This window comes from Agelaius phoeniceus, chromosome 4 (genome assembly GCF_051311805.1).
Source record: "Agelaius phoeniceus isolate bAgePho1 chromosome 4, bAgePho1.hap1, whole genome shotgun sequence".
NCBI lineage: Eukaryota > Metazoa > Chordata > Aves > Passeriformes > Icteridae > Agelaius > Agelaius phoeniceus.
The window spans coordinates 62,462,423-62,489,487 of record NC_135268.1 but is presented as its reverse complement, the minus strand read 5'-3'; the positions used below and the strand labels follow the sequence as shown (position 1 = coordinate 62,489,487).

Genomic DNA, 27,065 nt, shown 5'->3' with positions numbered 1-27,065 from the left:
TTACAAAATCCCTGTCCCTGCCTCAGTGCTAAGTATGTGAAAGCTAAACTGAAGCAGATCTGCAGTATTGTCTTGTTATTTGTGGAGGAAGTTTATACCCTTGAGTGAGATAAGGCTGTTTGTATAAAAATGCCTGAGTGAGGATGACTGTGCACAAGCTCTGTGCACAAGGATGCATTTTCTGTGCTCTCAGAAGTGTGTCTGCATTGTGTGAGAAACTGCTGCCACCTGCACCCACTGCACTGTTTGGGAGATGGCAGACCTTATTCTCTTTTGAGAGCTCTGTCTAAGCCATGTTAGCACTTCCTATCCTGTCAAGAAGAGGGTGTCAATCTCTGTCAGGTATTTAAAAGGTGAATGTTACACCATGGAGTCATATTCCAGCTGAGTTACTACTAGCAACATTTGAGTAGCTTTTCCTCAAATTTGTGTTCTTCTTTTGTTCTTTACTTCCTAGAGTCTCTCCCTCTCCCACATGCACTGTGTCTCTCTCTGGTAAAGAAGAATGAAGATGCCTGCAAAGCTAAAATCAGGTCTGTAAGTTAGAGGATTGCAGAGGTGCCATGTACACTGATCCCATGGTTTGGAGAGCTCTCTGATTCTAAGTCTTGATAAAGGATTGCTTTGCCTTTCTCATTAAAACACTCTCACATGAACAACTGAGGGGGGAAAAAAAGCTTTTTCAATGAGCTGATTAGATTCTGGGTTGATGGGATTCCCTTGCTAGACTCCACTTTTTCAGAACAGAATACTGTCTAGTAAAAGAGTCTTCTACTAAGAGTTGGCAGTGGCAAACCCAAATATTTTCATATCTGCCTTGTAGTTCCTTAAGCCTTGTAGACCCTTGTCTTTCCCAAGAATTTTCCATTTATGTTACTCTTATCTGAAGCAATGGAAAAATTTTTCATGAGAAAAATTACTGTAGTGGAGGGAAATTGATTGTTACCCATTTAGCAACAATTCACAATCTATTTTACGTTGTTTTAAAGTGATGTGATTCTTAAAGCTCTGCAAAATGGCAGGTTCCATTGACTTTGCCTTTTAATTTCGGGGTTTGAGATCTTTTCAGATTATTAAAAATAAATTATTTTGAAATTGGTACAGATACCAAATCACCTGGTAATTTGAGGAGTGCTTACACTGGTGTAGTTCAGTAGTAACTTTTGCTGAGATGTAATTAATAGATTAGCAGCAGGTGCTGTGGTTGTTATATAGGTTTTATTCATAATGCCTGTTATTTCTGTGTCAGCAAAGGTATGTATGAAGGGCACCAGGCCATAGATCATATACTGAGGCTTAGGTTAGGCACAAACTCCAACATAAAGCTCCATAAAGTGCTGCTGATGGGACCACAACAAAGTGCTGTATAGACATGTATTAAGGGTGCTTAAAGGAATTCTTGAAATAATGAAAAATAGCCCCTTATTAGATTATTTTAATTAAGAAAGATTATTTTAATTAAGTAAGCAAAAAGCATAAGCAATTCAGATCATCTCCAGAACTGGACACAGCACTCCAGGTGGAGTCTGGCCAGAGTGGAGTAGAGGGGCAGGATCCCCTCCCTTGGCCTGCTGCCCACACTGCTTTGGGTGCAGTGCAGGCCACAGTTGGTTTCTGGGCTGTGAGTGCATCCAGCCTCTCATCCAGCAGCATCCCCAAGTCCTTCTCACAGGGCTGCTCTTGATCCCTTCATCCTCCAGCCTGAGTTGATACCAGGGCTTGCCCTGGCCCAGGTGCAGCACCTTGTACTTGGTACTGTTGAACCTCATGAGATTCCCTTGGCCCCAGTTCTTGAGCTTGTCCAGGTCCTCTGGGTAAGTCCTTGGTGTGTGTTTTTGGTGGCTGAGTGTTAGGAAAAATGCAATAGGGATTCTTTTATTAAAATCACACAATAAATGTTTTTAGTGTCAGTCTAGGGGTGAAATTAGTAAATAGGTAATGGTGATAGGTAAATAGGATGTGTAACTGTAAGTTGTCACCTTCGCTGAACTGCATAGAATCCCAACAGTAAATGGAGCCTTTCATGAACTCTCAAAAGACTAATTTGTAAGAAAAATTCTGTGTGTCCCCAGTGCAAAGTACCAAGAGAGATCTGCATTTCTAGGATCACTTAAATGACTTTGCCTAGTAGGCACTAATGTAGATACAGCTTCTAAAAAATACACTGAATTGTCTTCTGCTTCTGTTGAGGTAAAACTACAGTTCAGATACAATATTATTTCTGATGTGGTCATCATTATTTAGAATATCTTAATTGTGTACAGCTTTTAAGCTTTTCAGAGTAAGAAAAGTTGTGTGTTTATATGTGAGCTGCAAATTGCAGTCCTTATCGCTAGCTGTGTAATTCAAATACTAGATAATAATTACAGCAGTAAGGCTGTGTGAATGGGCACTATAATCTGCACCTTGCAGATTATTTGTTTTCAAGAAGTCCAGAGAAGTCTCAGCATCTTTTTGGAGATCTCTTAAGGATTTATAAGTTCAGATTTAGGGAGCTCTGAAAACCATGACTAAATCTGCAGAAGTGGTCTTTCAATACTTAGTTTGGTTTTGCTTCTTGCCAGAGGACACTTTGTGATCCCTGTCAGGAACAATTGTTTTTAACTATTCTGATTACCTTAAATTGACTCCTATCTTAGGAATTTGACTGTCAGCCAGTCAGAGGGAATTGGATGACAGAGCATGACTGATAGCCAAAGGAGCAATATCAGAGCTAGTTAAGCAGTATTTTAGCATTGAATCCCTGAGTGAGATCCTCCTGGCCATGCAGCTGAAATGTGCATTGCAGTGAAAGCAAACAGTGCATGGCCTGAGTGTATGATACCAGTGCCATCAGGGCAGGGGATGGCATTATGGAAATATTCCCTATCTAGCCATCCTCCAAAGTAAATAAATTGGAAGAGTTGAATCTGGCTGTGAAAAACCAATTACAGCTGAGGCCTTTGCATTCTTGGCAATGACCAGTCTGTTCCTTTTTCCACAGTTGCTTTTAAGGAAGTTAATTTAAGGTGATTTGAGCATAGCTATAGCCTTGGGATAATTACTGCACTGTAGATTTATTATTTAATAGAAATATTAATTTGTTAATCAGAATACATAATTTTCTTAGTTATCACTCCTGTCCATACACAACTTGAGGTATGTGGTTAGGTTATTCTTTTAATGGATTTTTTTATCTAGCCCTCTGTCTTCTCTAATGCAGTTGTCCCCACATAGACACCCATACCTGTGATTCCATTCTGCAGAGGTAAGGAAAAACATAGCCTGAGGCATTAGAGTACTCTTGCTTTTTGTAAAATGTATAGTGAATTGTAAAAAGGAAAAAGAAAATTCACTGGAGTTGTAGCAAATGATAGAGAATAGTGTGAAATTGTGAGCCCGTAAACACCATTTCAGGATTCCTTAATAGGGCATTAAAGAACACAACTGAGATTTCACTGAATTCATGTGTTTATAGAGCAATCTAGGCAATGTGACTCTAGGAGATACTTAAAATTTTACAATAGGTGCAAAGATGTCTTTTCACAGATCTCCACACAGCCAACTGCTTTCCAGTGTAATAGGGATGGTAGCAAACAAGTTACTATTGCTCTCTAAAATATCATTATCCCAACCTTTCTCAAGTTTATTGGTATGGAAGAGAGAAAGAGCATACAATAGAGCTGAAATGAATGTTAGCATCAACCACAAGACTTCCTTTTTCAGCAAAGAAATTTCAGGTGTTATCCAGAATCTGAGATCCTTAGCAGAGAGGGATTTGGGAACTATGTCAAAGAATATTAAATTACAGATAAAGGGTCACATCATGGAACTGATCCTCATCTAAGAAGCACTCATATTTTAGTGTAATGTGACTGCAGTCAGTGAAGTTATTCTTGTAGAAATGGGTAACAGGATTCAGTCCAAGATTTATTGTCTTAACTAATTTTATTTCTTCAGCTGATGAGTTTTAATCAGTGTGTTGTCATTGTAGAAGCTTTTAAATTGCATGCTTCAGTTTCCCTCTGGATTAATTTCTCATTGAAGCTTTTTGAAAATGAGCCATTCTCTGTTGTCACAGGTGCACTCGGTGTATCCAACTTGAAAAACGTGTATTATGAATTTATTGAAAGTTGGACAAAAACCCCATTTACACAGTTCTAGGTACAATTATATGAAAAGATAATGTACAAATAATTTAATCAGCTCTGCCAGAGGGGAGAATTCTCTTAAATGAGTCTAATTATTCTAATTCCCATGCGAGTTTGGACTTGAAATTAACCTTGCAAAGCACAGTCTTCTCAGAGTATTAACAAAAAAGAAGAAACTATAACTTGTTTTGCTCATTAGCTAAAAAAATCTTTAGCTTGAAGAATACTCATACAAAGACAGACAGATGTCACAAAAATACTCATGGGGTCATCTCAGGTATTGTGTCAAGCTTCAAGTCTGTACCTGTGTGAGCTGTCAGAACCTGAGGCCCTGGAAGCTTTTCTCACTCTTAAAAGAGCTGGGACACTCCAATTAATGCACACATTCCTTCATTTTGTGTTGTAATAGTACACATTGGTAAGGACTGCATGTGAAATTGCAATAGTTTGCACCTTTGGAATAGAAATGCTCTGTAAATAAAGGCCATATTAACTTTCACAAAGTTATAGCACCAGTCTTAAGAGTAAGTTGATTTTGACTGTTGTCATACTGCATGCTGATGGGCATTTTTGAAAATCCTTTCAAGTGAACTGAGCAACCAGATAATAAGTCCTGCCATAAGATTTTATTCAGGTATCTTATGTAACACAGTATAGGGGATTTGAATGTAAATTTTATTAGTGTTTTTAAAGTAGCTATTTTTGGCTATTTTTGAAGATAGTTTTATTTCACTACTTCCATAACAAACATGCAGGGAAGGGGGGAGATTTATGCTCTGAAAGACACTTGTAGCTAGCTAAAGTTTTCAAAAATGTATCATTTGTTACTCAAATTGAAAAATCAGTAAAAATAAGGAATTTCTCCAGCCTGGTGTGGTACAAATACTACTGTATAAGGGTTTTCTGAAATTTATATGAAAGAATAAGTTGCATATTGTGAAAGAAAAGTTGCCACCCAAATGTTGTAAAGAGTCTATACCCTCCAGCTGGAATTTCTGTGTCTGCTTTTATTTAAGAGACAGATCTTCCTCAGCTGCATGGGATTTTAGTAATTACCAAAAAGAAATTTCTTGATAGGAATTATGTGTTAGCACATAGGTTATTCACTAAAAAAAAAAAAGAAAGAAAAAAAGAAGAAGAAGAAGAAAAGAAGGACATTTCATCTCTTATTTCCAAATTATGTCGGAAAAAATCCCTGGCTATTTTTAAGATGGAGCTTGGAGAATTTTTTATGTCATATTTCTCTGTACTAGCAGGGACTCTATGCAGTAAACTAAGTAGATCCCTCTCAGTTTTCTGTTAATGTGTTTCAGGAAAGGTTTGTGAACAATGAGATTATATTGCTTTTGTTTATAAATTATCCCTGCCTTATTAATGTTGACTCACTCTTTTCTTGGAACCTTTGCCAGTGTGTAGTACACGATGCCACTTAACCACACCACGTAGAACAACACTGCCTAAGAGAAGCTCAGCTCAGGGACTTCATGGTGCTCCTCTATTAATAATTTATTTGTACCTGAGGCTCTTCTGGTATTTGTGTTCCAAGTGTAACATCAAGCGTGCCACAGTAGTTTCAGACAAATCATAATCAATTAATATGCAAATTTATGAACTAAATATGACTTTGTAATCTTTCAGTGACTGACTGCAGGTGTGTATTTATGAAGGCAGCTCTTCCTCTGCTGATTCATCCACTTAACTTTTCTTTCAGCTGTGTTAATGCAGATAACGATGTCTTTGCTCTTGAAAATTTCAATCTGCATATGGTTGTTGTTAAAGCAGGCATGTGACTGTGTTTACAGTTGAAAATGTGGGTGCTCTTTTCAAAAAAACAAGCAAAAAAATTCCATTCCTAAATTAATTAAAGTTTTCCATTTTCTACTTCTAAAATCATAATTCTCTGAGTAAATCAGTGGTTGCAATGTGTAGCAACAGGCCTTTCTATGATAAAGTTTGGATATGATCTGCACCATTTAAAATGGTCCCTTTCCTATCAGTGCTACTCTACAATTCTCTGCATTCAACACTTGGTCAAATGTTGCAGCTACTCCATAGGCAGTTTCTCTTATATAGTAGAGTTGTTTGTCTGCAACTTGCATACTCCAAAGTCTGATGTTTACTGAATTTATGGCAGTAAAAGCAATTTCCTAAAATTTTACTATGTACATATAAAACATGTTGATTCTTTTTTCAAGTAATATTTGTGTAATGGAGATTCAGGGCTTTCTTGCTGCTGTCTCTTTTATCCTACCAAGATAATAGGAGTGCAAAGTAATTCTGATGTTGCAAAAATCAGAGTGAGGTCTCCCAAATTCAGAATGAGTCTTTAGACCAGCATGCATTCTGGGAGAAAGTTGCAAAAGACAAATGTTATAATGAGAATAATAATAACCACTCAAAACCAATTATTCAAGAAGAGAACTGAGTGAATACTGCCATGACTGGACAGCTGCAGGTAGGGAGGTGAGAGGCCACTAGATCAGAATACAGTCTTGCTGGCTTTTAACCTTTGCCAAGCCTTTGCTACTTCCTACCTCAGTTTAATTTTCTGTAAAACATTAGCGCTAATACTGACTCTACTTTGCTTTAAACCTAATGAATGGAAAATGTTTCTAATACTGCTCTGAATTTCTTGCTATATATCTCCAGTTCCAAATGAAACTTGAGACAGAAATTCTAGAAGTTTCAGCTTTGGCTCAGAAGTTGGATATTTAGGTTACATTCTTGAACAAATGTTGTCCCATCATCCTGAGGCTCTCTGTTTTCTATCAGCTGCCAGATAAATCAGTAACATCTTGGTTCCTAAACACATAGAAAGGGTGTGAGTGTTCACCTTTGTGATCCTCATGCGTCGTAAGTGTCATGGTTTTAGACGGCAGAAATAGAGAGCAGAACCAGGCATGACTCTGGCTGGAGCATTACGTACTAGACTGTGAGGAGATGTGGGCCATCCTGTACTGACAGTGGTGTGCTGAGGATAAATGTGAGGCCATGGCCCAAGAAGCATCATTCCAGCATGCAGACCTCTTATTACCCACGCTGTATAAAAGTTCACTGCCAATAATACAGGAGGATGTACTGAATATATCATCCTGTCTCTGGATGAGCTAGATCTCAACCTCTTGTTTAGCTAACATGGCCAAATTCTCTTTTGTGGCTAGTTCTAGCTGAATAGATGGAAAGTTTATTGCTACTGCAGCCTTTTGCTATGACCATGACTTTCCTCTTCTACTAAAAGCTCTTTGTCATCTAGCTTAGCCTGTAATCCTTGACATAAGAAACCTCAGAACTCCAAAGAACTGTGTTAACATTACTTAATCTCTTCTTTGTATGCTCTTTGTACATGTTCTTTGTATTGTGAGCAGTCCCTTTACTTTGTGTTTGCACAGCACCTGACATAATTGGCTATGGTTTGGCCTTCCACATAGAGCTAACAAGCCCCATAGTGGTTTTTACTCTTTCTGTATCTCATAATCCTGATAAGAGGAAAACTACAGAAGCCTTTGTACTATTGTAATGGCACTGTCAGATACTCTTTGATAAAGACATTTTATTTCCAATCAAAATCAAGTCATTTAAATTGGTGTTTTCAGCAAATCACCACCAGTGTTAAGACTGTTGCCAAAGTTCCCAACTGCAGTATGATGTCTGAAGAATCACTGTTATAAATACCATGGAGTTAAAAATAGAATTGGGCAGACATTGTACAACTTACTATGGATTGATATCTTACATTAACAGGTATTAGGTTCAAGGCAGCTGGGAGGAGCACACACTTATGCAGTTCATGCTTTTGTGGTCCAGAACAGTCAAAGGATACAGAAAATGTAATTGCAACTCTCTGGGCTTCTAATAAAACCCTTATAGTACATGCTTTTAGAGGAGCACTGGGCAAATGCTATGCGATGGAAAACATTGGCACTGTGGCTATTAGGAGTACTTGGAATATAAATACTCTCTTTGCCTAAGGTAAAACACTGGAATTTGAAGAAAGGTCACATCTATTAACCTATTGACAGTTCATTTCAGACCCCTTGACTCCTGGACAACAGGCCTGAAATACAGAGCTGGAGAAGCTGGACTTTATCCAATGCTGTCCATACTGCCAAGTGATGCCTATTATAGAATTGTCATTCAACAGTGAAAACATACAGTGTATCTATAAGAAATGTGAAGAAAGGAGTGAGTTGATGGTTATTTGAAAGTTAGGGCTTGCTTCTTTTATTGATAATAAGATTGATTTAGTCACATCATGATGTTGTCAAGCACACTGAGGCCTAATGTACCCAGCCTGGAAGACAGCTGGAGCCATTTGGAATTCGTTTTCCCAACTGGCACATGGTGTAGGAATGCTGTAACCATCATGTAGGAAGTGTAAAACTGGTAGAGCTTGATTTGTAGGCATCACAGTTCCCTCCTTGTAATGAAAATAGTGTGCACTAAATGACTTGCAGGGGAAACCACTCAGAGAAATGCTTATATTAAAAGGGTAGAGCCTCAGCAGGACCACAGTAATCAATTACTCTAAACTCAAGCCCTGGCAGCTTCCATGAATTGCTATTGATTTCAACTGCTAGTCAGTGAATCTTTCTCAGGCTAGGCAGGAATGTAGGTGTGAGATGCAGACAAAATTAGTAACCTGAATAAACCTCTGTGGAAAACACAGAGAACTGCCAGATTTGGTAAAATATGTTATGCCGAAGGTTATTTTTTGAAAGTGCTTAAATTTGCAAAAACCTAAGTCCCACGCAAGGATAAAAATGAAGTGTCATATCAGCATATATTGAAATAAGAAAGATGAGAATTTTGTTTTTCTTGTGAAGTTATTATGGAAAATTTTGTCTGGCTTTCTAAAGAAAGCCTCACCTCCTCCATTGCAGTTGAATAAAGGGGGAAGGGGGGCAAGTAATTTTTTTTCTCGAGCCTACTTCTGACCATAGAAACTATTTCTTTCTTGCAGTTAACCCACAAGTCATTTAAAAATTATTCCAAAACAGTGGTAGAAGATTTAATGCTTTAGATGTCATAGCTTGTGAGCTACAAATTTGTTCTCTACAAAATTCAGTTTCTTGTAGAATTCCTTGATGGTTTCAAGAAGCAGCTATTTCTTTATGCATACTGTTCACTTCAAAGGGAATTTAATCTGTTTTGAGGAGGCTGCTATGTTTCCATTATCATACAAGGAAACTTATTCTGGGACCTTTTTTGCTCAGCAGGAACTCTGTGTATTTTCCACATTTTCATTATTCATGTTTTGGCATGAGCATAAAGCAGGCATGCTCATTTATATTCTAGCTGATCAAGAGGAGAAGTCTGATTAATATGAATTTTGGATCAAGGTGAGGGTCAACTTTGTAACCTGCAATAAAAGAAACTTTCTGGAGTGACTTCTCCCAGAGGGGAATATTTCTGTTAGATCAGTGGCCCAGAGGCAACGGAACAAATTTGCTTCCTCCTGTTACCCTCATTTTGCTATCAGCTGCACAGCAGCAGCACACAATACTGGATTAGAACTAAACAGACCATATAACTGAATGGTGTACTCAGATCACATTCCTCACACTGCATATCATTGCAGGTTGTTAATCATGCCTTTCCTTATGCTCTTTCCTTTCTCCTCTCTTAGAATTTTTCTTCTCTCCCCCTCCCCCCTCCCTCAGATCTTTCCCCAAAGCCTCCTTGCAGCCAGGCCCTGCCCTGCTCACTCTCCTTTGTTTTACTTCTGTTCTTGAATACTTTGGGGAAGGTAACTCAGCCACAGCAAAGCCTACATTGCCTTAGAGTAGCTTTGTTGCCTTTCCCAAAATTGCCTTTCCTGGTCTTGTAGTTCTACTAACCCAGCTGTGAGAACATCATCTCTCACAGTTGCTGGGTTTACTTTGGTTTCCATTTATTTATTTTATTTCCATTTATTTTTATTTACATTTATACCACCTTTTATTTCCATTTTGCTGTGGAGAGCATCTATAAAGTCTGCTGGCTTCTTCATAGCTTCATCCTATTCCATGGAGCCAAGCAGTGGAGGACATGGTATGTAAGATAGCAAATAGTTAAGGGGGAAGGACCTGTTCTATTTTTCACAAGAAAGAAGATATTAAATTAGAATTAAAAGATTGCCAGTGCATTCTAGCCCATCACTGGTGAGGTACAAGTTCAACCTTCCCTTAGTGCAAGTATCTTCCAGGGATCAAAATGTCTTGTTCTTGTCAGGCATGTGTGGGAGTCAAAGCAATGTGAAAATTTTTCATTTTCTTAGGGGAAATTTCTACCCTGTTAAGGCACAGAAACACTGACTTTTTTAGGACAACAGAATTCTATCTAAGCACACTGCCAATGGTGAACTGAACTCTGTTCTTTCTGTCTTAGATGCCTTTGGTCCTAGGTGTTTTTTGCACCCTCTGAAAATGAAGCAGGTCACATGTGGTACAAGAGTCAGACGTGATTGGTATTTCAGAGGTGAGTGCAGTGGGGAAGAAGGACAGTGCCCCACTCAAGAGCCCTCCACAAGATCTGATGGCAGGGGAAGGCAGTGTGTAGGAGACAACTACAGGTTTGTGCTATTACCATAGTTTTCTCTTTAGCAGTAAAATTTTCATTTAATCAGTTTCTGCCAGATTCCCTCTGTTTCATGCTTTTCAAGTTCACCAAAGGCCCTGCTTCTGAAGCACACTGTCTGGTCCAGTTTTTTTTTAAATTTTATTATTTTATCCTGCCATGCAATACTGTGCTTAAAAGGAAGACAAGACACAAAGGGAAAATAGAAATGAGAAATGTCTCATGGGAGATGCTTGCCCTTACCATTTCATGCTAGTTTAAATACAGTTCCCACACATCACATGTCAAGCTGTACTTGCTTGTTTTCAAATAGATGGCAAAAATCATGAGAGGAGGAAAATGTTCTTTTGTGTAACATATTCTTCTTTTGATATATTGGGTTCTGTAGCTGTCAAAACAAAGGCTGTTTTTCCATCTATTATTACAAATGCATTTGGGATAAATCTCATCTGCAACTCTCTAGTCCCTTGGTTGTTTACTTCAATATATTGTTACTGTTTTAATTTTTCTAAATCTAGTGGGATGATGAATTTTCATTTTTGCTATGGTCCTCAGTAGGCAAATGAGATTCTTTCTCAGTGGAGATTTAGATTATGTCTGGAAATGCAGTATGTTTCAAGTATTTTCTGCTTTTCTGGCAGGAGGATGGAATATTTAATTTCATTATTCGTTATAGGTTTATTCATTTTACACAATGAAAGGAAATTCATCAATAGTGTCTTCAGCATCCAGAAAAATGATACTTACCATGACTGTTTCATATACTCCATTTATATTTTATGTCTTTCTCATCACTCAGCAATTATTCATCTCTCTGTTGAGAGGTAAAATTCTTCTATTGAGTAACCATAATTTCTCTGAACTCCACAAAGCAATTCAATCCCTGAAAGCAACTGCTTTTACTTAAAGGTGTTTCTTGAGATGAATTCACCAAATACACATAACTGAATAAAGGTTATCCTTTTTCTGTTGATTTTCAGGATTATTTAGTGATGCTTTATAAAAGAGCTAAATAAATGTTTCTAAATCTTAACATTCATTATACTTTTATGAATCATGATGGATTCTTGGAGATGGATGCAAATGTGATAGTACAAGTAAGTAGGAATGCAGTTAAAATGCAGCATTAATTCATTCCCAGTTGTTATTAAATGTCACAAGATATTAATAGTTTTGCTGATATTTTCCTTTCTAAACCACATGGGGAAAGAAAGAAGAAAAAACCCAAAACCTCAACAGTGTGATATATGCGCAGTCATCAAGATAATTATCTCTGAATCTTTTGTACTGTTTCACTGTAGTGAAATTCCAGACCTATATTTTTGGGAAAGATCAAAGTATGGTGTGTTAAGGTTGTGATGGACTGTATCCCATTCCCACAGAAATCAGTCAAAGGTCTTTGATTGGTCTTCCATTTGGGAAGTGGTCACAGTGGGAACAGAAAGAGGCTTAGTACCATGATATATGATTTCTCTCACCATCAATAAAACAGATTTTCTCATTTATCTTATCCTCTGAGATCTTTAAATTTTGAACGTCAGCTGATTCAAATTTTATGTTCAGGGAATGCAGGCACTGAGATGATTTGTGTTTAGGGCACTGGGCTGGGAGTCAGTAGATCTGGGTTTGTTCTGTCATGCATTTCCCAAGTGATCTTATGCAAATCCTTTATTGCTTCTCGCACAAATTCATCAGTGAAACAGGGTAATGTCACTCTTCTTGTTCAAAGGATTTGTTAACATTTGGATGGCTTATCTGCAGCACACTGCTGAGGGCCATGTGAAAATGCACAATCTTATTTAAATGTACTGCTTTACATATATATATATATATATATATATATAGATATATATATATCCATCTTTCATTTTATGCTTGTGTATCTATTGCTTTCTTGCAGCCCCCTCATGAGACTGTTGCTTTCATTCTTTTCTTGGTAAGCAATCTTTCACAGACTTTCACTTCTCCTCCAAGCATGGCCTCAGTGTGGGCCCTGGGCTTTAAGGCAGGTAACGTGTACAAGTGGATATGTAAGTGCTGGAGAGGCACCACGTGAGTTACTCCTCATGTGGGTAATCTTTGGTGATCCAGCTGTCAAGTTTGTACTTGGGAAACTAGATATTTGATGTATTTTTGTTCCAGATCATGTTCACTTAAATGATTCAGGTGTATGATTCTCAGTCACAGAAATTCATCCTGATTTTGGCAGTGGATGTCATTTACATAAAAAACCTAAGAATGCCATTTCAGATACTACTTTGTATATATTCAAATACTGCACATATTTTTCCTACAGGAAATTGTATTAGTATATATTCACTCAAAATTAATAAATACTTCTGATACTTCTGTGTTTGCCACATGTGCCTTTGCAAAAAAAAAAAAAGGCACCTTTTTTTTTGGGAGGGGGGTAATTTATCTTAATCTGCCTGTATTTTTAGCCTAAGTTGCATAATCATGAAAGCCAGTGAGCCTGACTGGAGTGAGCAGATCTGAGCTGTTCATTGTTCCCCCTCAATCAGCATTATCTGGGATAGAGCAGTGGTTTCAATAACAAGTACAGGAGATATAGCTACCTGTTCTCTATGAGCTTCAATGAAGAATTGAGAATTCTATGTCCCTGCAACACTGTTTCTTTGATGTCTTTGCCCAGCATGGATAAATGGTGACCTGCTAATGGCATCTACGGTAAAACCGTGAAGAGTGAGTTTTACTGAGTTTTGGTATTAAGTGGGCTAGGTATGGATATTGAAAACTGTACTGCTACCAAAAAATTGAGTATATCTTTAAAAGCATTACATGTGTTCACATTTGCATGCTTCCTTCGAGTAAGAGTCATGGTTTACCTGCATTTTTCTTGATGAAACTTCCATTCAGACATTGTAGATATAAAGCCAGCCAATATGGAGGACCTGACAGAAGTGATTACAGCCTCTGAGTTCCATCCCCACCACTGCAACCTCTTTGTCTACAGCAGCAGCAAAGGATCCCTGAGACTCTGCGACATGAGGGCATCAGCCCTCTGTGACAAACATTCCAAGCGTAAGTCCTGGCTCCACTGAGCCCCAGATGTCATTAAAGTCTTACATTAAAGTCATATTCACACACAGCACGTAGATGGGTGCATACTCCAGTGTATGTTTCTCACTTGCAGGCAAAAAGAAAAAGAAAACAGCAAAAAGAAGAATTTTTTTCACCTGTGCAAGTATTAGCCATGAACTTGGTAAAAATTGTGTCTGTGACTGGTTGCCCTTACAGTTCTTATTGCAGGGATCAGTGAAGAACCCAGAACTCTAACGAAATAAAGAGGATTCCTAACAAATCAAAGAGGATGAGGGAGTATTTAAGTAGATGAGCATACTGGTTTGAATACACAAGTATGGTTCTCAATGCTAGAGCAAGTAAATTTTGATTGTCAGACTGGCTTCAAATTTTGAATCTGTTTTGTGAATTGGGAAATCTCAGTATCCTTCCTAAAAATGTAGTCCCACATTCCCTATATGTATTTTTTCAACATTATGTCTGGAAAAACTCAGAGGAAATGCAATAAGTAATCAGGATGGGGTGGGGGAGGGAGGAAGGAGGGGAAGAAAAAAAATTGTGTTGGTATAGAAGTTGTCATCCATCCTACATGATTTTATGTAGCCTGTGAAATTTTTAGATGAACCACCAAATCATGATAGTTCATATCTGAAATGAACATGAGCAAAAGGAAGTAAAATTTTAAAATATGTGACTATCTTTGTTCTCAAAGTAAAAGTTGAAGAAAAATGCTTGTTTATATTGTCTCACTACCATCTCTTTGTGGTCTAGAGAAGACAGACTGTGGTTCTTCCCACCAGTAATCTGGCAAGCCTGGGCACTTTGCCCTGTGCAAAGCCCCTGTGTGTTCCTAATCTCCTGAGGCTGACAATGCCCAGACAAAGGAATTGCGTGGGTGGTAGATGAGAGGTTGAGAACCTCATGAATGAGCTGTGGTGGCTCTGTAGCCACCTTTAGGACAAGGGCTTTTCAGGGCACCTCCATCTCAGAGAACTGGGTCATCAGTCTCTTTTGCCATGCTGAAACATTGGAAGGAAATTGAAGAGAAATTCTTTTGGTACCAGAGCACATAAGAAGGTTTATGTCATTCAGTGCCTACTTGAACCTGTTTGAGACAGGCAGATCTTATTAGTAGGGGCAAGAGGGGAGGAAAAAGTATGCAAAGATTTAAATGAGACATAAGTGGTGCACAGATTTCATACATATGCTATTTTTAAAACTGAAGTGAATTTAGTAAAAAGCCTGTGACTAGGCCTTTTGAGTGCAAGGAAAAATGCACATGCTCAGAACCTCTTAGGATGTGGTGTTCAATTATAAAAAATAACCTTCAAGGACAATTTCCCAAGCAGAGAAGTGCTTTACCTTTGTTAGCTGTATCTCTTGTACTTGTAGGGGGAATTCAATACCATGAAGTGAAATGTAAGCATGACACAGTCTGACACAATGATGTGAGTTATCCTGTCCCACTTAATTGTTTTGTTCTGTAATACTTCCATTTCTTCCTGCTAATAAGGCCTCCATGGCCCTGTAACTCAATGCCAAATGCCAATCAGAACTTATTACAGCCACAATACAGCAACACTGTATGAAAGAAGGCATTTTATGCTGGAAGGGAGTGCAAGGTCTAATGGTCATTGATTAAACCCCATTTTCCAGATCTATGAGTTAGAAAATAGCCATTTAATGTAGCATTGCTGCACTGAAGTCAAGCTCATTGAGAATCTGAGTGTGTACAGTACAAAATTGATACAGCAATGGTAGAACTTCCAAAGTGTTAAAAGGAGGAGGCCCATGTACTGCTGATTGGAGTGGTTTCAGTATAGCTCTCAGAGACAAGCAAAGTGAATTATATACAGCCTATAGCAGCCCATAGCAGTCCAAACCCTAACCCAAAACCAGCCTGCAAAATCAAGTAATTTGCATGATTGTCTCTCTGGTACCTTGACTGTGCATCTGATTCCTCTTTATGGTTGCTAAGTTTACAACTGGTGCATACACGTGATCAGTACCCTGCTCTTGTAGCTTGCCTTGTCTTTCAGTCTTTCCCCATAACTGACTTCAATTTTCAAGCAAAACACCACAACTGGAGTCTCAGTAAACCCTCATCCATCCCTGCTTTCTCAGCACAGTCTAGTGTGCTGTATTTCAGATGCTGTATCATTGTGTGCTGTATTTCAGACGCTGTTCCAAGATTGTAATGAATGTACAGATTCTTAGGGATAAAAGATACAACATAACACTTAACAAAACCTCTTGGATAATGAGCATATGTTGTGAACTTTTTCATTTGCTCCTTTTCCCTTTATTTGTTCAAATCTCTGTAGCTCTCACTAAGTCCATTGCAGCTCCTGAGGGGAGAACCCTTCCATTTGTACAGGTTTAGAGAGTGCCATGAATAATTGCTGTGCCATACTGTAAAAATAAATTACATATTCATGTCTGTAGTGTAAGTCAACCATCACAGGATGTTAATAAATTATAATGTCTTGAAGATTTCTGGTTTTCTGAGCTTAGTGGCAGATTCTCTCTTTTCAGCATTAGTGACAGCAGCACTACAAGGTTTCCCTTATAAATCCTCCTGGCTTTGACATGGACAAGATGAGACTACTTCCATATGTACTCATCCTTGATGCCTATGCTGAGATTTAATAGCAAACTGCCAATTTGTGTGATGAGTAGTAATGGGGGGATATCTGTCCCTTAGAAAAATTATCTCAAACCACCAAATCTGTTTATAAGGCAGTGAAAAAATATCAGGTCAGTAGCGGAATTTTAAATGGTCATTGAGATTCAGATAAGGTGTGATAAAATATGTTGTGTCTCTAAGAGACTACCTGAAACTGCGTCTTATAACAGCTCTGCAACAGATTGTGCAGTGCTGAGTGAGGATCACAAGAAAATCTTACATGGTTATTGCAAATTTCTATCAGGGAAGGACCACTCTGTAACCACAGAGCAGGTACATACTTAATGCTGTTCCCTGTTATTATCAGACTTTCCAAGTAGTGGGAGAGGATGCCACCAAAAATGCTCTGGGGAAGAGGTGCCAAAGAGATGAGCACCCCTGCTTGTTTAGACTATTAGAGGAGTGGGACTGAGGAAGGTGTTCTTGCAGTCCACAGTGTTATAGGTAAAGATTAAAATTATGAAAGTCAGACTCAAGCAGCAGCACATAGGGAATTAATTTAAATAATATGGAACCTTTCACCTAAATAGTGTACTTGCCAAAGCACCCAAAGATTGCCTTTGAGACGTCATCAGGCAACATGCATGGCAGTGCAGTGTAGAAAAATGGCAGTATATGGAAATCTGTGTCAGCAGCAAAAGTATTGTTGTTAGAGCAGTCAGCTGGGAACATTGAAGAAATAAAAGAATTAACCCCCACCTCAAATTCCATAAATTTTTATGCAAGGGGTTTAGGTGTCAAGGAAGGCAAGCATAGGAATACTGTTGCAGTAAGATCATCCTGACTAAAAATATACTTACAGCAGCATTTGCTCCGTTAACAAATAGTTGCTAATTTGGTTTTTAATCTTTTATGGCTAATATTATGTTCAGAGATCCTCATAAATGTGCATGTAGTTAATATCATTCTTCCTAACAGCTGGTAGGCTAGATGGGTACATATGGTTGTTTCAACAAATCATGCAATAAAGCAGTCAGCTAAAGAAAACTGAGCATGTGAAGTTGGAAAAAAAATAAAGTGCTTTTTCAGTAGTTCATCAGAATTATTAAAACTATCATTAAATGGTAAATATAAATGGTATAGTTATGTAATATGGAAATTTAAGCCACTCAAGAGTATAACTCCTATTGATATTTCCTATTGATATTTCAAGCCTTAATATCTTAAAGTCATTGCATGCTTCAGAAGCTGTAGTAATTTTTTTAAATTCTGTATGTTGCTTTAAGGGTTTTTTACTATTCATGCCTTAATATGTATTTGTAGATTAAAACCCTGTTTCTAATTATCCATTACCCATGTGCAAAGTTTACAGCAAAATACTGCAAGGAAAGAGGAGCTGCAGTTTCAAGTTTATTGCTCTGTGTGCTACAGCGATCTTAAAACCCAAAATTTTGGGATTGTCTAGCCTTAGCCTCTGTCACCATGAGTTGGTGCTTCCTGACCTCCAGACAGACTTCTCAAGCCCGTGTCCCCTGGGTCTGTAGCAGGAACCATTCAGAGCCCCCCTCCCTGTGAGCATCGAGGGTTTGTAGGTGACAGGCAATGCCAACCCACCTGAGCAGAGCAGAGCAGAGCAGAGCAGAGCCTCTCAGCTGGTGCATCCCAACCCCATGGGCTGGACAAGCAGGGTCTTAAAAGTGTAAAACAGCTTCCAGGATCTTAAAAGTGTCAAATGGTTTCCCAGCAGTGCAGACTGAATTCCAGGTTTGGTTTGTGAGTCAGAGATGCCACCCAAAGATGAAGGGTGTGGTTTTTCCATTGAGAGTCCTTTTCCACATTTTTATTTGAAATCCAGGCCTGAAAGAAGTGCCAGCCTTTCCCCAAGGATAAATGCCACTGTCCTGTCAGTCAGGCATGAAACTCAGTTGGGTTATCTGCTGGGCTTTTTTGAGATTGCCTTTGATTTTAAAGAATTCAGAATCATGGAAGCAGCCAAGGCACAAATAAGCTACTTAAACATGTTGAATTTTTAAAATTAAATTAGTTATATTTACCAGTTGTTTAAAGCAGGTTGGAATTTCAGAGACAAGACACCTTTCAGACCTCTGACTGAATATGGATTATCTTTCATTTGCAACAGAGAACAACCAGATGCACAAAAAAGCCTGTGACAGACTATTCCTCCTGGATTTGCTAATTAATATTGACCTTTCCAAATGAATGATGCTTCTTGTCTGGCTGAAAAAGAGACAACTTGTTTTTCTTCTGTGTGAGCTTTACAACTAAAATACGCTTTTTATTTCTGCATCTGGTCTCATGTCAGGTCTCATGTCATCTGAGAGAGAGACAGTCATTACTCTCCCTTTGTGCATAGAGAGGCCCCTGTCAAAATGATGTCCACTTCAGGCAAAATCTGCAAGTTTTCATGTGACAGGAGTGAAACTTATCTGAGCTTCTGAAATGATTTGACCCCGTGCTTGATGAAGGCTTGTTCTCCTTATCCTAATTCTGGATTTATTTTTAGGCAAGCACTACAAAGGCATGTATGCATTGCTGATTTTATATCCCCAATGAAAAAATGTGCCCATATCCTGATAATATTGTAATTATGACTGTCACTAAAGGTCTGTTACAACAATTTCATGCATGCTAAACTAGACCCTGGAATGGATCCTTCCTTCCTTGTACAGGAATCCCACTGAAATTTAGTAACAGATTGCCTTTAGCATGGGCTCCAAAGCTTCCATTCTGCTCAGTTTGGATGAATGTATAAAGACATTTAAATAAAGACATTTAAAACATGGCTAATGAAAATTCAAAAATGTTTCTACAGAAATGCAATTATGTCTATATATTGTTTCCTCCAGTTGTGCAAGAGATGTTAAAATTAAATCTGAGGAAGAAAAAACCTGATTTATATACTCCTAGCTATCAAATACTAGGAGGAAAGAGAAAAGCCTGAAGCAATGGTAAATGATTTATGATTGAAGAGGTGTTTCATTAACCCCATCTCCCCCAACCACACAGAGATAAAGCAAATAATTGCTGGAAGATTGGTTTAATTATTCAGTCTATTAAAATTCCTGTCTTGTTTGCTTAATTTTTTTAATAGCAGCAAATACTGCTTTTTAATGTCTCATGAAACCAGCTTTCAAGATCTTATTTCACTGGGGGAAAAAACTCCACTTATCACTGATCTTATGTATCAAGATCAGAAAGACTTACACATCAGTTTGGCTGTAGAGCAACAGTAGTTTTATGTCCCATTAACTCCTTGGGATTGCTCACCACACGTGGCATTAGGCATGCACATAAGCCTTTGTGAGACCCAGTTTAAAGAGGCTTGATCTTCTAGATTGGCTTTGTGTTTTTTCAATTCCTTTTCACTCTTTAGCACCATTTCTCTTTATTAACAAACTCACTGGCAAAGTTATATTAATCTAAGCAACTCTGCAGTGAAGCTCCCACCCACTGATCTTCAGCTATTGATCTGGCTTTGCCTTTCAGCACTAATGCACCCTCCCTTGTGGTTTGTGACAAGCTGCAGCAACTCAGTGCAGATGGTAAAACAGATTCTTAAATATTGATTTGAGGCTCCACTTTTAAAAGCTATGCTCTCCAGAGGTATTGATGAGAAGCCTGGTTTTAATACTGGGTCATTGGATAAAGGAATGCTGTACGGGAGGTGAAATTTCAGACTCGTGGTGTGGAGGTAGGGTCAGAAATTTGCTTTGAGTAAAAGGAGGAAAATGAGATGTGTAAGTGACCAGGGCACAAAGAGGTGCCCTCTGAATTCCATAAAAGCAAGTAGAAAATGGAAATATAAACCAGTACTTTTTTTTAGTTTAAAACAGGATAAACAGCTACAGGCTACAGTAATGTAAAATGTTAAACAAATGTGTCTCACAAAATAATTGTGTTTTAGATTGCTTATGAAAGCAGATTCAAAAACTCCCTCTCATGTATAACCATATCAATCAGTGTAGACCAAGAAGGCAAGGTTGTCACATTAGCAGAATATTCTATTATTGAAAAAGAATTTCCAAGGGAGATGAATGTATGAGTGGATTGGCTTAATACAAAACAATAAAACATTCAGAGATAGTGAAAGATAGAGTAAATAATACTGGTAAATCAAATTATTATCATGAATAATAAAGCTAAAAGGTATAAAGAGACCATGAATTTCAATGGGAGCTTTCAGCTGGGCTTGATTCACTTAGAATGAACTCATCTACTCTTTTGCATTAAATTCTAAAATAGATTTTAAACAGTTCATAAAAATGACCATACCTGGGCAGACCAGAGGTCCTTCTAGCCCAGTAGCAACATCAACAGAAAATGTAAGAGCAGACTAAGTATAATCTTTACCCTCTGCAATTTGCAGCTGGAAACTTGAGGTTCAGGGACCTTTGTGGAAGTGAAGTTACTTCATTCTGCAATACTGAAATGGAAATTTGGGATTTTTCCTTTCCTTGAAGTTGTGCAGTTACTCTTGAACCTGTGTGTACTTTTTACCATTCACAATATCTTTCAGAAAAGTCTTTAGTAGATTAATCAGGTATAGAATGAAGGACCATCTTCACTCTGCTTACCCTGTCCTGGTTTCACATGGTGACCCCGACTTGTGGATTGGAAGAGACAGTGTACAAAGTGAACTGTCATTCCCTGTTCATCCTTTCCATGCCACTCTTAATTACCACTCCCTCAGTCTCTCCTAGGCTGAGACCCCAGTCTGTTTAGCCATTCCTTGCATGCAAGTCATTTGGTATTTCTGGTCATTTTTATTGCCCATTTTTATGTCTTCCTGAGATCTCTACCATATCAGAGATAAGCCCAGAACTATGCTGGGCTCAAGATGTGGCATTTCTTGAATTAAACAGCACCAAAAAATGCTTTCTGTGTTGAATATTAGTAACAAGTGTCATGTACTTAAAAAAAGAAAGAATATTAGTATTTTCATAGAAGCTCAAATGAATTTTAGTTCAGATTTTTTATGCTAAATGATGAAATATGTGATAGAGCAAATCACAGCTGACGTGGGAATAATGCTAATTTGACATTTAAAATAATAAAGTATAGCTAAATAATTTGTTATTTTGGTTAAATTTTTTTATTTCTCATCTATTAGGAAAGCATATTGGTTTTTGCTTCTTTTCTTCCTGTGGCTAGTCTGTCAAGACCAGTGAAATCCCACACGTTTCAAAGTACTGTTTTCCAATATGTTCTAATCAGGGATTGCAGCCATTTTCATTTGGGATCTGGAATTAAATAGGGATTTAGTTCAAATGATAAATTATTTGGCCTGGGACTGAGCCCATTTTGTGTGTTTATGAAATTAAAGCCCAGTGAGGGATAACCTTATCCACCACTGGTATTTCCAGGTCCAGTTGAAATTCACCTGTTGTTTGTGTACCAGTATAACCCAGAGGTTTATCTGTAATAATTCTTAATTTAGTCTAGCTGCAGAATGTTTACTTGCTTATATAATAAAAATGAAAAAATTGTTTTTCCTGTCATGTTCCACCAAGTAACAACAAGTACTATAAAATCAGAAATTTCCAGAACAGGATACAAACTATAAACAGTATCCTGTTAAAAAAAAAAAAAAAAAAAAGCATTGATAAGTTATTATTTGTTTGTAATTAGAAGGAAAGCAGTGGGGTTTTTTTCTCCTTTAAATGAGCCTTTAAAGCTGTTTATAATTTTATCCTATGACTGATGGAATTTCTTACAAAATCTGTGGAGCGGATTTCTGTTCATTTCAAGTTTTCCTTCTTGTGATGATTTCAGGAGGAATACAGAATTTTCTATACTATATCAGATTGTGACACTGCACCCACCATATAAGACAATTTTAGCATTATTTTTAATATTTCTTAAAGTTCACATATGCCAGAATTTACACCCTGCAACCATTAAAGCTCTGCCCAGCTGCTTGTTTAGAATTGAACTTGAAAATTACTTTGGTTTAGATTTTGTTTTTCTCTATTGGATGTATCTTTTCCAATAAATAGCAGATGCAGGTGTGTGGAATCACGCCCATGTTAATGGGAAGTTGAGGTGGCAGCACCTGTGACCCCAGAGTGCAGATGAGAGCCACAAGGTCTTAGTGCACCACACTTCTTTTGGCTACTGCCTGAGGCACCTCCTTTCTTTTTCTTCCTGGCCAGTGTCTGGGAATGGACCTCTCCAGCTACTCTTGCTGTTCCTGGCCATTTTATTCATTTAACTTTAGATATCTCCATATTAGAGATGCCTTTCCTATCCACTGGAAGAGGAAAGTCTCCATTCTGCATTAGATCAGAGAAATTCACAAGGAAACAAGAATATTTTTTATGAGGGATAAGAGTTTGTTTTTCAGCAGATGGTATTTCCTTTTAAGAAAGAAGCAGCATATTTTTATGCTACAGATTTTCTTCAGGATTCAGGAAAACAGCACTCTGGCAAGTATCCTTCTATGAACCCATCCTTCTCTGCAAAATCTGGACTTCTATAAGAAGCTACTGTGGTTTTTAACTTGTGAGCTGTGCAGAAAGGAATTGAGCATTTTTATTTCCCTAAGCAGCCTTCCCAGTTTATCCATGTGACTGCTGGTGGCATAAGGGGCAGGAACAGTGTCTTCCTGGCAGTGTCTTCCTCCTCTTGAAACACTGGCTGTACTCAGAGAGATGCTTTGCTTTCCTCTCTAATTCCATGACATTTCTCCGTGCCAGAGTCTGCCACATTTAAGTCTGAGCAAGTGTCACATGAGAACTCAGCACATCACATCATTTGTGATTCCCGTGTTCATTAGGTAGCTAGACACATAACTTTGTGTCTTTCATGTAATTAGCACTGTGACCATTATCAAGAACAAGAATAATGAAAGTTAAATACCCTTTTTTATGGCAGGTGTTTGTTATTAATCATTTAATGATGAAATAAATTAAAGGATATGATAGAATCTATAATCAAATGTCAGTAAAGTTCAGATCTAACAAGATTTAACAGAGAAGTAAGCTAGCTTTGAAAACTCATGTTTCAGGTGCTGATTGCTCCTGGGCACAAGAGCAGCCTCCAAAAGATAAGTCTGAACAGTAATAAACAGAAAACGTGTTTTGGAACCCATGGGCTAGACCCATGGCTTTTTCCATCAGCTTGGAGAGGCCAGGGGTGAATTTGAATTGCTTGCCTGAAGTTTGAGTCACAAGGCTATCACTTCACTGCTGTTCTTCTCCAATTATTCCACTTGAATTAGGCCAGCTGAAGGAAGTTGTGCTTCTCTGCAGTATGTGCATAACCTTATGTTGATGCTAAACCAGAAATAGCCCAGCCCCAAGAACACTCTCTCACCTTCATTTCCTGAGGCAGTGTTCTTGGGGCTGGGCTATTTCTGCAATATTTCATTGCCTTGTTCTGGTTGCTCAGGCAGATGCTGGTGGTTGCTGAGTTTTCTCTTCTTTTCACTGGGAGCTGCTTCTCAATTTCCTGTAACAATTTTCCTGTGTTGGTGATGCTGACTAGAGGAACTATCTCCAAAGAATTGCTGCTACTAAAATTTCTGCTGCTGTCTTTCTTTCTGTAGTGATACAAGACTTTCATGCCTCTGTTAGTTCCACAGTTAATTAATCTAAGTCTTTCTAATACTTAATACAGTAAGCATAGAAAAGCAATAAATGGGGCAGATAAAGAATGAAATGGTTTAATCTCATTAACAAAATGCAGAAGATCCAGGTACAAATATCACTTCTCTTCTAATCACTGGGAGTTGGATCAGCCATATAGAGCCAAGAAAATATATCTAAGCTATAAATGAACGTGTATTTCAGTTAGAGTGGGTTTTGGTTTTTTCTTTCCTGTTTTTAATAGAAGTTTCAGATCATAATTAGGAGGATGAAATTCCTGCCAGCCAAGATTTTAGTTTGGACAGATTAAAGGGAAGAGGTATGAGAAATGATAATTGCTTTGTGCTCATCAGACTTCTCTTGAAAATCTGACAGGATAATTACAAAATACCTGCTTTGCAGAATGTCTGGGCAAAATTTTAAAGAGCTATTTAAAGTTGTTCATTTACAGTCTATCTGAAAAGTTTTTTACTCTGTTTGAAGTAGTTCATTGCCATTCAGATGTGTGGTGCATGTTTAAATATAGCCCTTATTCTCATGTGCCTGCCTGGCTGCATTCCACTGCCCACCCCCAAAGAAAATTGCCCATAATTTTTTGCATTACCCCACATACTTCACCCACATACTCACCCTTAACTTTCAGCAGAACATTATTTCACCTAATGGAAACTAACCTTGTTGCTTCCAACAGTCTGAATCATCTTAGTCGTGGATAAAATAATTGAGAGAGAAATGTTCCAGTGGACTGTACAAAAAACTTCATTTTGAATGACAGTAAAAAGTTTTTCTGCTTTCAGCATGCTTTCATGTTTCATCACATGGCTTTTGTTCACCTGCTTTTGAAACTTAAAAATGAAGTTCACTAAATTGCCAATTTTCAAAGAATATTCTAGGCATAGTTCCCAAAACCCTGTGATTTTGTGAGAGTTAAAAGACCCTGAAAGCCCAACTTTCTACTGAAGTTCACCACAGAGGTCAGTTGGATCACAGGGCCACAGATACCTGCAGAAAGACAATTGCTCTAGGCACCCCCGAGGCAGGGGTAGAGTCATCCACTGTCATTATTATGTACAGCTGAACAGGGCTGACCAATCTCACAGCTACAGGAACTGGATTTTCACCTATGAACATCGTGTAAGCAATATTTCATGACCTGCTGCCTTGTCAGATCCCACTGAACTGCTGAACATCGCATTCAGGGAGTTCAGTGCTTTCCAGAACTGTCAGCAATTGCACACCAACTATGGTAAAGCCCTGCCTGTTTTATGCTCACCTCTCAGGAAGAGGTGATTGCAATTTGCAGTTGATTTTTAAAGTTCTCATCCTTAGTCTTGGATGCCTTCAGACATGGCCAGTGCAGCCAGGCCAGGGCAGGCTTGGAGCAACCACCTCTGCCAGGGATGCCAGCACATGTGGCACCACATGTACACACCTCTCATGTGACAGGGACACCTGCAATTTGGTTATGTTGGGAAATGGGTTATGCAGACCCCAGAAAGAATGAAGGCATGAAATGCCTTGCTATAGGTGTCTGTAACCAACTGTGTATTTGCATATTTTCCCAAAAATCATGAGTCTGTAGCTCTAACATTAATTATTCTAATGTTTACCCTTACAGTTTGTATTTTTATATAAAGATAAAAGAATAAATTAAGTGCTGGATATACAATCCATTCTGTATCGTGTTTCTTGGTAGACTGAATTATGTGTTTCACAAGAAATGCACACTTCAGATTTAACAACTGAGCATTTTTTATACAATTCTGATTTCTGTCTCTTGCTTCTTTTTCTTTGAACAGTTTATGAAGAACCAGAAGACCCCAGTAACAGATCATTTTTTTCAGAAATTATCTCTTCAGTGTCAGATGTCAAATTCAGTCACAGTGGTAGATACATGCTTACAAGAGATTACCTCACTGTCAAGGTTTGGGATCTGAACATGGAAACAAAGCCTGTAGAAACGTACCAGGTAGGAATCTCCTACATCTTAAAATGCAACACTATAAAAGGATCTCAGTGTTCAAAAACTGGATGTTTCTGTAAACTTCTCATAACCTTATCTGAGAGGCAGCAAGCTAAGAGAATTAATCAAGGTGGTTAAAACCCTCACAGTGGCATCCTTATAGCAGGAAAAGGGCAATTGCAGCATTAGTAAGGAAGTGTAAAGCCTGGGGAGTCAAGGTAGCACTCCCTGTGGATTGGGCTCTTGAAAGAAAGGATTATTCTAACAAGAGAAATCATCTCTTCACTTTGGCATCTGCTTTCAAATGATGTATTTCACTAACATTTAAAAGGAACCGAGGAAGAGATTCTCTGTGTTGCTTGGCACTCTGCTCCTGGTGGGACTGCTGAAAGTTTACACCTTTGTCATTTCAGAATTACCTTTTACAACTTGATCTGTGTGTTTCTCCCTTGTGCCCAGCTCTAGAAGTGCTCCCTGTTAAACCCTGGCATCACCACTGACACAGCAGCTCACAAATGCCAGACAGACACATCTGGTTGCCTGAATTCATTGAGATATTATCCAGACAAAATGCCAGTGGCTCCAGCCAGTGCTAAGTTTGTACTCTGACATCTGTTATGTTTGGCAATAGAGGGCTGAGCTTACATTTTTTGACTCTGGCTTGAAGAAGGAAAATATGTCTGTGACACAGAAACTGCTTGTTATGAAAATGCAGTTAGAAAAAATACTGTTAAGTTACCTAAAAAAGTATATGCAAAGTAGGAAAAATGCCATTCATCCAGCTTGTGCTGCTTCCTGAGAGACAATCCTGTGACAGTGCTGAATAGGTCCCTTGTTTTCTGTGTCTAAATAATAGCAGGTGGGATACAGTAATTCACAGTAATTATAATTAAGATTGGCTTTAAAAAACCATGATGAGAATTTGGTAGCATTTCTTGTCAAAACAAGTAAAATTTTCCAGTATTTTTAGCTAGCATTTAGTAGACAGAGTGGGCCCCAGTGTTTTTCAATGCATCCATAACATTTTGGTGGATAATGTTCACTGCTCAAGGTATTAATATTGGAAAGTCTGAGCCTATTTACCTTTAAGTCTACAGAATTGGGTTTTCTCTTTAAAATGGCTTTAAATGCTGAATGTGTTA

General features: G+C 38.2%; 1 protein-coding gene and 1 long non-coding RNA gene across 7 annotated transcripts in view; both read left to right on the top strand.

Moving 5' to 3' along the window:
* Positions 1–27,065, top strand: part of PPP2R2C (protein phosphatase 2 regulatory subunit Bgamma) — a 190,111-nt gene that overhangs the window by 146,662 nt on the left and 16,384 nt on the right. For all 6 annotated transcript variants that reach the window (XM_077177735.1, XM_054633351.2, XM_054633349.2 and 3 more), the window contains 2 exons: positions 13,563–13,727; positions 25,760–25,929. In XM_077177735.1, the coding sequence (XP_077033850.1) occupies positions 13,563–13,727; positions 25,760–25,929 (335 nt within the window). The remainder of the gene's footprint in view (positions 1–13,562; positions 13,728–25,759; positions 25,930–27,065) is intronic.
* Positions 969–13,045, top strand: LOC143693991 (uncharacterized). Its single transcript, XR_013182168.1, has 2 exons — positions 969–11,782; positions 12,586–13,045. It is a non-coding gene; the product is annotated as an uncharacterized LOC143693991 (long non-coding RNA).